A 12,646-nucleotide genomic window follows, 5' to 3' on the forward strand; every position below is an offset into this window, starting at 1 on the left:
AGTACAATTACATTGTCATGTTGAAAAAATGTCAAATTAGCTCCACAGCATCTCTATAGCTTCTGGCTGACAGCAATGCTTTTTGGCTATCTGCTCCTTCCTTCTGAGTTTAACATTTCTTATTCTTTATTAGAATAACTAACCAGGATCCCACAGGTTAAGTAAGTTCTATTTCAGGTAAGATGAAAAAAAACCACATAAAATTCCAGCCATATCATCAAAGTCATGAAAACAATGTATAAACAATTTCAGGGAAATTTTCTAAATTCGAGGAAATTGAATCATATTGGTGTGACACGAGCAGCTGTACCTGAAATCAATCAGAACTGATTAGGAACTTCAGCAAATATGGGGTTAAGAAACGGAAATGCAAGTTAATATATTCAATGGGTCGTCTTCCACAAGGGTACAATCTTAGCTCATCAGGAACTTTTATAAAATAAGGTAAAGGTCCCCCCGCCGATGCATGCTAGTCATTTCTGACTCTAGGGCAGTGATGGCAAACCTTTTTTTCCTCGGGTGCCAAAAGAACATGGGCGCACACTATCGCACATGCACAAGTGCCCACACCCATAATTCAATGCCTGGGGAGGGCAAAAACAGCTTCTCCCGCCCCCCGGAGGCCAGAAATGGCCAGTTTCTCAACTTCTGGTGGGCCCAGTAGGCTTGTGTTTCACCCTCCCCAGGCTCCAAAGGCTTGCCGGGAGCCGGGGGAGGGAAAAAATGCCCTCCCCATTCCCCCGGAGGCTCTCTGGAAGCCAAAAACACCCTCCCAGAGCCTCTGTGTGAGCTAAAAATCAGCTGGCTAGCACATACATGCACGTTGGAGCTGAGATAGGGCAACAGCTCACATACCAGCAGATACGGCTCCATGTGCCACCTGTAAGCTGAAGAGTCAGCACTGTCCGAAGATGTCTCCATGGTCTTGTGGCCAGCATGACTAAATGCTGAAGGGGCATGGAAGGCTGTTACCTTCCCAAAATAGTAGTCCCTATTTTATACTTTCAAACTTCTAGGTTGGCAGAAGGTGGGACAAGTAATGGGAGCTCAATCTGTTATGTGGAACTTTTATATTTGCTCCGAATATAGCTGTTGGGAAGGCATTGAAACATGTTAATTTCAGCACTCTTTGGAGTTCAAGAATTGTAATATATTTAAATACCATGTCTGAATGACAATTTGCAATCTATTCATTGGTAAAACCATTAAGTTGTAAAAAGGTGATATATATATTGGCTCCTAACTATTGGTAAATCCTCTGCAGATGCAATTGCAATGCTAGCCCTTATATTAAGGGTAGAAAAATCCAGAAATATATTTTAGCCATTTGGCCTTTTGTTTCTGAATCCAACAGGAAGAAGGGTCTTGCTATGGGGAAGAAGGAATTATTGCAGGAAAAACTTTGATGGTGTTTGTGACTGTATATTTTTAAAATCCAATTTAAGGCTATGCAGAAGATATTAGATTGCTTATAAAGATTGTGTTAACCAAGGATTACTAGTGCTAGAATATCTTCAGACACTTTTTCATTTCCCCAGCCCCCAAAAAGGCTTTTTTAAAAGTCAGGGGACTCTTCAGAATAGTATGGGACTATAATGGAGGAGGGAAATAATTGCATCATTCCAATGGACACTATTTGCATTTCATAGAGTGAAAATGCATAGCCTCGAGATAATGTTCATAGGTGTGTATGCATTAGATTTAGAATTCATATTACACAATCTTATAATTTGGCACTGTTTATATATTTAATCCAATTCTTTTTTTAAAAAATCGTGTTAATGAAATTGGAATTTTTTGCATTATGATACATTTGACACAATATGTCTTTCTGACAGTGTGCAAAAGTCAGCTGGTACCTGGGATATCACAAGGTGGATATGGATCTTTGTCTTCTTCTTCTTCTCCTTCTACATATTCATTTATTGTAACCTCAAGAAACAGAAAAGTAAACATTTCAAAAAGAGGAAAGTAGCAGAGTAAACTGGTACAGGTTGCTAATTTCAGGCCACTTCTTCATCTGTTTCTTTCATTTGGGAATGCCCAAGGTTACAATTTTTAAAATCAAGAATTCTGTCTGAATAAGTAAATGAATAAAATTAATATTAATTCAGAGGGTCCGCAGAATCTATACCATGTGAAATATACCTAATATCTCTATCATTAACTCAAATTGTATCTTTTTTTCAAACCAAACCCTTTCATTTAATTATTATTAAGACAGATGACATCTTGTCAACATCAGACCGCTACTACAAAGCTTGGAGACCATCAAAGACCCTTGTTTACTATAAAGTCAAGATGAAAATGGGAATCAAATCTTCATTTAAATATACATTAAGAAGAAATCAAGACCAGCTATGACATATATCCAATTTACTTATCACAAGAAGAGACAATAAACATGAGTCAATATCGAGGATAAGGTTGTTAGGATTAAATGGGTATCAGTATATTCCTGAGCTGAAGAGCTTCCTTATAAAAGATGAGTAGATCTTAAGTACCTTAGTATCTTTGGCCTTCTTTGGTTCACCCTCTGGTTTGTCCCCCTTTTTAGCATCCAAACTTTCTTTTCTACAAGAACCATAAAAACAAAACCATGGGGGAAATGATAAAAGATTCAGAATTATCATCAATGAATGATTGTAATAAAACTGGGGAAAAAGAATATTTAAAGCAGAAGCAAAATAGAGACAGAATAAAAATTTATCTTACAGCCTTATTTTATTTTGCGTTATGTTCAATAATATTGCACAATTTAGAATAATTTAGGAAAGCATTTTTTAGATGGATGTGCAGTAAAACATTCAGAGATGTACCCATAACTTAAATATTATAATATATAAAATAATGCCTGTTCCTATCTTACTATGTTGCCTCCCAAGGACAATCCCATCTGTCCGTCCATTACCCTGGGGGTGGGGATCACTAACCCCCTCAGAGAGGGTTCGCAATTTGGGCATCCTCCTTGATCCACAGCTCACATTAGAGAAACATCTTTCAGCTGTGGCGAGGGGGGCGTTTGCCCAGGTTCGCCTGGTGCACCAGTTGCGGCCCTATTTGGACCGGGAGTCACTGCTCACAATCACTCATGCCCTCATCACCTCGAGGCTTGACTACTGTAACGCTCTCTACATGGGGCTACCTTTGAAAAGTGTTCGGAAACTTCAGATCGTGCAGAATGCAGCTGCGAGAGCTATCATGGGCTTTCCTAAATATGCCCATGTCACACCAACACTCCGCAGTCTGCATTCGTTGCTGATCGGTTTCCAGTCACAACTCAAAGTGTTGGTTATGACCTATAAAGCTCTTCATGGCATTGGACCAGAATATCTCTGGGACCGCCTTCTGCCGCACGAATCCCAGCGACCAGTTAGGTCCCACAGAGTTGGCCTTCTCCGGGTCCCATCGACTAAACAATGCCATCTGGCGGGACTCAGGGGAAGAGCCTTCTCTGTGGCGGCCCTGACCCTCTGGAACCAACTCCCCCCAGAGATCAGAGTTGCCCCCACCCTCCTTGCCTTTCGTAAGCTCCTTAAAACCCACCTCTGTCGTCAGGCATGGGGGAATTGAGATATTCCCTTCCCCCTATGCTTATAAAATTTATGCTTGGTATGTTTGTATGTATGATTGGTTTCTTAAATTAGGGTTTTTTAATTTAACTTAAACTTAAATATTAGATTTGTTTATATTGTCTTATTATTGTTGTTAGGCGCCCCAAGTGTATGGAGAGGGGCGGCATACAAATCTAATAAATAAAATAAAAAAATAAAAAAATGTGTATACAGTTCATGATAACAACCATATCATTAATATGGTGCACCAAAAGATATAGAGAGTTAAGGCAAATGGAGACGTTATTGTAATGCATAGAAGATTAAATTTTCTCATTATGTCGAGAGAGAGAAATATCTGCCTCTACCTAGGATCGTTCAATCTGTGAGGAGTTATTACCTCAGAATCAGCCTCCTGATTGTGAAGTGAGAGCTCCACCTCTATGCCACCGCACCATTCAAACATATCTAATATTTATTTATTTAGTAGTTTTGTCAAGTGTGTGAAGATATGATAAAATTAAGATACATGATACTAGTAAAAGTCAAAAATTTGAAAAAAAAGAGTATTAGAAATAATAATATTCAAATATATACAACTAGTAAAATAGAGGACACTAAGGACAGGGGACGGAAGGCACACTGGTGCACTTATGCACGCCCCTTACAGACCTGTTAGGAATTGGGAGAGATCAATAGTGGATAGTCTAAGGGTAAAGTTATGGGGGTTGGGAGATGTTACTACAGAGTCTGGTAGAGAGTTCCTTGCATCAACTACTCGGTTATTGAAGTCGTATTTCCTGCAGTCAAGTATGGAACAATTTACATTAAGTTTGTATCTGTTGTGTGCTTGTGTGTTGTTGTGACTGAAGCTGAAGTAGTCATTGAAAGGAAGGACGTTGAAACATATGATTTTATGGCCTATGCTTAGATCATGTTTAAGACGACGTAGTTGTAAGCTACGGAGAATATTTCAATCTAATTCAGGACTGAAATGTGGGGGTAGGGTATTTCCTTGGTGTTTCCTGAGCTTGGTTGCTTTAGGTATTAGGCGGTATCACCAGTGCTAGCACCTCTAGCACTGATAATGTTACCTAGTTTGGGTAATGAAATGCTTGAAAGAAAGCAATCAAGTTCAAAGAGCAACAAGGACCTCTCATATCTACGTAGTATTTCTTCTTCTTCCTATTTTCCCCAGAGCAACCCTATGAGTTGAGTTGGGCTGAGAGAGAGTGGCTGGCCCAAGGCCACCAACCAGCTTTCATGGCTAAGGCAAACCAAACTGGCTCTAAATACTCTTGATGGGAAAGCATAACGATTCAGGTTGTCCTAAATTTAAATTATATAACAGACTATGTCCACCCTGATTTTAAATTGCCCAGCAGCTTCCTCTTTTTGTTTTCAAAATTCTATTCTTCTTCCAGATGAATGGGCAAGTGGATGCATGGACAGATAAGGCAATCTCTGAACACATAATTGCAGCAACATTGTAGTTTGTGCCTCATTTTTTACAACCACCCATACCCTGAAGTTTTACACATATGGATGAATTTTGGTAGAAATTATTTCGAAGAATGAAGCAAGACATTTTCTATGTCTATATGTTCTGCAATAACATGATAATAAATTCCTTGGATATACAGAGTGCTTTGTACCAGTTTTCTACCCTACTTATACCATCCAAGTTTTCTATATAAAATAAAAAAAATACAAAAATGTGCATATCTTGTGTAATTTTCTCTGTACCTGGCAGTCTTTTTTCTCTCCTTTTCTTCAGCTTCTTCTTTCTGAGCTGTATTCAGACTTTCAGCATCTGCTAGGTTATCAACCGCAATAGCCAAGAAGACATTTAACAAGATATCTAATTGAAACCATTTTAAGGATACTAAACAATCAATGCAACCATTGATTAGTTGGTTATTCAACAGTAACTATTGTTACCATTTTACAATTTGACTTGGAAGTTCCTTGCACAAACCAGAATAAAAGAACTTATTAGTTTTATTTTTATTTATTAAAATAGAAAAGTATGAATATAAAACTCTACAAATTTTTTTAAAAGTTGTTAATTTTCATGTCAATTGGTCAATTTCCCCCCAGTAGCTTTTCTTTCCTGACATGGAAACATCTCCTCAGATTCACAAAATACCATTCTTTTGTTCTTTTCATCTTCTACTTTGAATGATATCATCAACTGCATTAAAATATCAGTTTGTTGCTTTTCCTCTACTTTTCATCTATTTACCCTACCTTCATAGATTTGTTTTGAAACTTTTACATTTGTTTTACATTTTTATTCTATCATGGTGCTGATTTTTACTTGTCATCTGAATGGGTTCTGTCAGTAGATGGTTTTTAGTTGGTTGCAAACTATTGAAAACATAGTTGTCCTCAGAGAGAGGCAGCATACAAATGAAATCAAATGAAATCAAATCAAATCAAATCAAATCAATCAATGCTGTTTTGGGCTGAATTGTGATGTAGCCTTCCAAGTTTGAGCCCTGAATAGGCTGAGCAGGACACTGGATTGAAAATCAGACTTTACTCCATGGTTTAGTGGTGGTTTAGTGGTACCACCTTCTGCCATATGAATCTCAGTGACCGGTTAGGTCCCACAGAGTTGGCCTTCTCCTGGTCCCATCAACCAATGTCGGTTGGCGTGGCCTCTGGAATCAGCTCCCCCTGGAGATTTGCACTGCTCCCACTCTCCTCACCTCCCGTAAGAGTCTTAAGACTCATTTATGTCACCAGGCCTGGGGCAATTAAATCTTAGGCCACCTGGCCAATGAATGTTATGTATGGCTGAGGTCTGAATGTGTGTGATTGATTTTTAAAATATTAGGGATTTTAGGTCAGTTATTTAGTTAATTAGTTGGATTTGCCACTGTCTTTTATTGTTTTTATTATATGTTGTAAGCCTCCCCGAATCTTCGGAGAGGGGTAGCATAGAAATCAGATAGATAGATAGATAGATAGATAGATAGATAGATAGATAGATAGATAGATAGATAGATAGATATAAATATAAATAAATAAATATTAATTTGAGAAGTTAGGATAATGAGACTTATCTGAAATTAGAACTAGATAGATAGATAGATAGATAGATAGATAGATAGATAGATAGATAGATAGATGACAGACAGACAGCATGACATTCATGTCTTTCAATGTCTCTTCCATGACTTGGGAGGATGGATGCAGTTTTTAAATTAAAGGATACAGTTACCACAGATGAAGAGGATGATGAAGTAAATACACACTACCATTCCCGATGAAGATGGGCCTCCATATGCCATAATACCATCATACATAACAGCATTCCAGTCTTCACCTGTTAGAATCTAAAAAATGAATTAATGAATTACTGAATTAGCACATATCATTTAAAAAAAATTAATATCTCCTTTTGCATCAGAGAAAAACAAATCAGCAAAACTGTTATATAATTGCATTTAAATTATTTTATAAGGTTGATGACATCTTTATTTCTGAAAGCATTATTTCATTCTTCTTCAAATTAAGGTATACTTTTGTTTGAATACCATTAAATACTCTCATTATGGAATGCTCCAAGAAAAATAACATTGTTAATGGAGGTAAAATTTCAAATGATTTACCTCAAACTAATATTGATAGTAGCAGATGAACATCCCACTGAGTTTATGGGGAAGAATAAATGTTAAATTGAAGTTAGACACTGTAACTCCACGATTGCTAAATATTCTTACATACCGTATATATTTTTGCTATGTATTTCAAACTCTCATGTGATAATTTTAAATTTCCACCATTGGTCTTTAATTTTGACTTCTTATTCTTTGTGTATTGTGATTATCTCAAAACCCAAAATTATTAGACCCAATTGATACTCTGACTTGGATTTGGTCCTGTTTGCTTATATATTGTTAGTTGTTTTGTCTTTTAAACCTTGCAAAATATATGATGTGTGACGTTGGAAGGAAAAATTAATTTCAAACCATTGTTTTCAAAAGATTTTGACACAATATACTAGCCATGTCTGAAATATTTCAAATTATTATTATTATTATTTATAAACTCAGATATCCTAGAAATGGACATTGAATTTACTAACTTTTTCTGAAATTAAATTTTTTGGGCATAGCTTCACAAAAAAACCCCCATTTTTAAAAAAGAGGTATGGACATTTGGAGCTATTTCTATGACACTGTATTTCCTATCATGATGAATTCCAACATACTATATATATATATATTCACTTGCTTGTACAAATGGGACTCATCAACCTAACATTTCTGACATTTATTTCATGCAGTCTTTTCCAAGTCTGCTGCCCTTCAGACATGGAGAGCTTCAATTCATATAATTCCTAATCTACATTTTGAAATAGCAAAGTAATTATAGAAATTGATCCAAAATAAATCCAACCTAAAATAGAAAACCAACGTAATAAATCTTAAGCCTTTAAAACTCCCGCATAAATTATTTCAGCAGTTTTTACAGCAAGTCTGGAAATTGGGTTTATTTTACTAATAATTTTTCCATTACACTAAAGGTATTAAGGAACTGGCTGCAGCCAGAACCTCAAGAAAATTTCCCAAATTACCTATCTTCATTTTTTTAAAAATGTTATTTTTGAGATTTTGAAATCCTGAAATATTTTGTTACTGTAAAGATTACTCAAGATCACTCAAAGCCAACCTCGGCTAAGAGACATAGTATGATGGATTAAGTGAATGAGGACCAGGAAAATGTACGTGCGACTACAATCTCTACTATAAAACTTACAAGTTCCTTTTGGATCAGTCCCAGCCTCAGTGTACCTCCCCCCCCCCCCCCCCGGATAGAGTTACTTGGTAAAAATGATGAAGGGAATGTTATGTGGGTTGCATGGAAAAAAGCAGACTTATAAGAGGGGGCAGGTCTGTTTGGTATGCCATTTGTGTTATAACCATGACCAGGATGCATGACAACATTTACACCCTCATCATCATCTGGTTAGATTTAATGTAATGTGCTCTACGTGGATCTGCTTTTGGAAATGGCAAACTAATATAAATATGAATCAGAATTGCTGAGGAGGCTACCCTGCAGCCCTGTATAGCAGTGTTTCCCAACCTTGGCAACTTGAAGAGATCTGGACTTCAATTCCCAGAATTCCCCAGCCAGGGAATGCTGGCTGGGGAATTCTGGAAGTTGAAGTCCAGATATCTTCAAGTTACCAAGGTTGGGAAACACTGCTGTATAGAATAGTACCCATTTTGAAGTTAGCGCATTGGTTACCTTAGGTTTTTGTGACCAATTCAAATGTAGGTCATTACTTTTAAGACATTTCATAGTACAACACTGAGTTGCAAAAAATCAAACTGAATCCTGAATTGTAGCTGCTTTTAATTACAGTATGGTTTCTTTAAGTCAATCATTTAATTAAATTAAAGTTTAGAGTTATTCTGCTCCAGTGGCTAACAGGCTAACAAGACTAACAATTATCTATCTGGCTAAATATAATGATAAAGTTTCTAATCCTTTCATTGTGAAGAACTGAAATGTGAGAGATTCAGTTATCATTATGTCCTAAAGCAATTGCCCTTAGCAAGCAAGCTAATTTTTAAATTTGATTAAAATAATGGCACATTAAATTTGCATATGTGCTATCTTTTTTTCCCAATTAATAGCAACCATCTAGGTAGATTTTTCATTCTTAACTTGTTCTTTTAGGTCTCCTAACAGTACCCCCATCACCACTGTAACTGTGTCCATTAAATAAAATTGTGAATGTGTTGATTAAACTGAACATATTATGAACATTATACAATATTTCTATTGCAATAAATAGCCTACAAAAAGAGCTAATGATCCTGAATTCTAAAGCATTAGTCCTTCAAGATTGGTTAGGAAAATTAATATAATTTTGTTTACAAACGTTCAATTTAGTTTCAGTATGATAATTCTTACTTGTTTTCTCCAATAATTCATAGCATTTTTTCCTGTTATGATTTGTTTTGTCTGTGAAAGCTGAAGTAATAGGCGTGGGGGTTTCTGCTGATTTTATCTATGTAGTGACAATCCTTTGAAGTAGGTTAGGCTAAGAATTACTGGCCTGAAGTCATCTAATGAACTTTGGTATCAAGTAAGGTCTGAAACTGCTCAAACCAGGTCCAGATCCTTATCTATAATACTGAGCAGATTGTCAATGAAGATACTAATGTACATATATGAAATTAGGGGAGAAAACAAGAAGTGAGTAGTGTAGGCTTAGATTTTACTCAAAGCAAAGAAATTAAGCAACCTTGTTTTGTATGAAAAAAAGAATGTTGAAGCTCAAGCTCTGGATCATAAATAGAAGTAACTTACCAAGGTATAGATTTAAAATGTGCACAATATAAACAATTGTAATAAGCAATTAACCATAACAGATTTTTGCAATTAATAACTGTTTTGTTAGCTGTATTTGGATGAACAAAGACAACTTAATATTAATGATGTTAACATAAAAGCTATGCTGCATAGAGAGATTGAATATGTGATATGAACAAATGGTACAAAATGATGCAAAAAGTACCAAAAATTGACTTTTAATGAGCAAAATGCTACTTAACATAAACAGAAGGAACTATCGTTGTGATAAGTGACTTTTATTTTTATTTTAGGAGACAGGTTTACTTAGACAGTGTTGTTGTTCACAGATTTTTAAAAAAATGTTTTATAGTGGGTGAATAAAGTTACCTGGAATACAGTTAAAAGGGCTTGTGGGAAATTATCGAAGGTGCTCCGTTTTGTTTGAGTTTCATCAAAATTAAATTTGCCTCCAAACAGCTGCATTCCAAGCAATGAGAAGATTATGATGAAGAGGAAAAGCAGAAGCAACAGTGAAGCAATGGACTTCATTGAGTTTAACAAGGATGCTACCAAGTTGCTCAGGGATGTCCAGTGCCTACAAATTAAAATGTGTGTGTTAACAGAAAAAAAAACCGTAAAAGAACAGTGCATGATGAAATATTACAAAAGAGCAGCGGGTCATATAAGGGTCAGTAAAACTCAGCACCAAGAAAAGTAAGAATAAGTTTCTCTTACCTGGTGACCTTAAAAATACGGAGGAGACGGACACAGCGGAACACTGAAATTCCGAGAGGGGACATAATTTGCAGCTCCACCAGGATGGTTTCAACAATGCCGCCACAGACCACAAAGCAGTCAAAACGATTAAAAAGGGACACAAAGTAAGACTGCAGCCCAAGACTGTACATTTTTACTAACATTTCGCAGGTGAATAAAGCCAGAAGGACTTTGTTTGCAATATCTGGGGGGAAAATATTCAAGAAATTAAATCGATGGATGTATTTCAAATTCAGTTTTATATCTGATATGAGCAATGAAAAAATTCAATTTCTCCTTCTTTAGACAAATATCACAAATTAAGATGAATAACTAACACATTAAATAATAATAAGAGGCATTCGGGCCATTATATTGTATAGTTACGTTTTCTTCTAACAATGTATTGAATATTAACTTTCAATTTGGACATGATTTTAGCAACCAAACATGAGACATGTATATACAATTCCTAAAGTTGCAGTCAACAACCATCTAAATAGAGCCAAAGGACAGAACTGATCAGGTAGGTTCCTAATTGGAACAGCTCCTTATAAACCAGAATCTGACCCATGAATATAACAAAGCATTTCCCCTGCTATAGACTCTGACTCAGTAAAAATACTGTACTAAACCAAATAACTTTTTTTGACCCTCATAACAAAAGTCAACCACTAGATTAGACCACTAGTCATCAATCTACAGTTTTTGGTCCAAATATGCCATACCACCTGTTTTTGTACAAAATAAGAATGGCAAGAGTACAGAATTGCCCATTCTCTGTCAGACCAAGCCTTAGCAGAGCTCCTAGTCAAAAGGAATCGCTATAGCAGGAAGATCCATAGATGGGAGCAGCAGCCTATCACTAGTCTCCTTGCTGGCACACCAACATTGTCCAATGGCTATTGCATTCTTTGGCCTTCAGTCTGCCTGCCATGGTCATAGAGACAGGGCACTTTTTTCCCCTTCATGGAAGAAAGGTTTGCCTATTTGTGCATTAAATTATGATTAAATTGATATTAATCTATAGTAAAAGTTCAGTAGAATTTGGTTAAATTCAGCTATGGAGGTAGACAACCTACAACCTTTTTGCAAGGCGTCGTCTCCCCAACCCAAAATGATTATGAGAAAAAAAACCCAGAATTGCTATGGTCTGATTTCTTAGGATTTTAAGAAGAAAACAGGCTTAATACAAATATTAATAAAAAGGAGGCTGTCCTATTATCTTTAGTTTTTAGCTCCTCACTACAAATCAATGCAGATCCCTTCATTACCTCATTAGTAACATATGCTTATTTAGTCAACTAAAAGCTTAGACTTGATTTGGCATTTTTGTCCAATTATTATCTTGGTTCATTGCATAGTCAACCAGATGTTTACACTGGGTTTGGCATTTTTAATGACCTATTAAGTCCTTCCCATGGACTGAATGACTTACTTATTAGATTTCTATGTTGCCCTTCTCAGGGTGGTGTACAACATTATAAATGGAACAATATGTAAAGAAATCTAAATTACTATTTAAAAAAAATTATACAAACTACTAAAAAGTATTAAAACCCCCATATATGGTCATGCACATTCATCCAATTCAATCATACATAGTATCGTCCGGAGACAATCTCATCATGCACAGTCCCCATGCCCGCTGGCAGAGGTAGGTCTTAAGTGCTTTACGAAAGACCAGGAGGGAGAGGGCAGTACATATCTCCAGAGGGAGTTTGTTCCAGAGGACCGGGGCCACCACAGAGAAGGCTCTTCCCCTAGGCCCCGCCAGCCGACATTGTCTGGCTGATAGGACCTGGACAAGGCTGAATCTGTAGGATCTAACCGGGTGCTAGGAGGCAGAAGACGGTCCTGAAGATAATCAATCTGGTCCTAAGCCGTGTAGGGCTTTATAGGTTATAACCAGCACTTTGAATTGCGTCCAGAGACCAATTGGCAACCAGTGCAGGTCACGGAGTGATGTTGAAATGTGGGCAGATCTTGGTAGCCCCACTATAGTTCATGCGGCT

The 12,646-nt window shown here is 36.6% G+C and overlaps 1 protein-coding gene across 2 annotated transcripts in view; it reads right to left on the reverse strand.

The window, feature by feature from the left end:
• Positions 1-12,646, reverse strand: part of CACNA1D (calcium voltage-gated channel subunit alpha1 D) — a 277,357-nt gene that overhangs the window by 95,490 nt on the left and 169,221 nt on the right. For both annotated transcript variants that reach the window (XM_070738512.1, XM_070738513.1), the window contains exons 13-18: positions 10,611-10,836; positions 10,263-10,470; positions 6,778-6,898; positions 5,301-5,415; positions 2,505-2,574; positions 1,860-1,932 (exon numbers count right to left, since the gene is read on the reverse strand). In XM_070738512.1, coding sequence (XP_070594613.1) covers positions 1,860-1,932; positions 2,505-2,574; positions 5,301-5,415; positions 6,778-6,898; positions 10,263-10,470; positions 10,611-10,836 — 813 coding nt within the window. The remainder of the gene's footprint in view (positions 1-1,859; positions 1,933-2,504; positions 2,575-5,300; positions 5,416-6,777; positions 6,899-10,262; positions 10,471-10,610; positions 10,837-12,646) is intronic.

The sequence above is a fragment of the Erythrolamprus reginae genome, chromosome 2 (assembly GCF_031021105.1).
Source record: "Erythrolamprus reginae isolate rEryReg1 chromosome 2, rEryReg1.hap1, whole genome shotgun sequence".
NCBI lineage: Eukaryota > Metazoa > Chordata > Lepidosauria > Squamata > Dipsadidae > Erythrolamprus > Erythrolamprus reginae.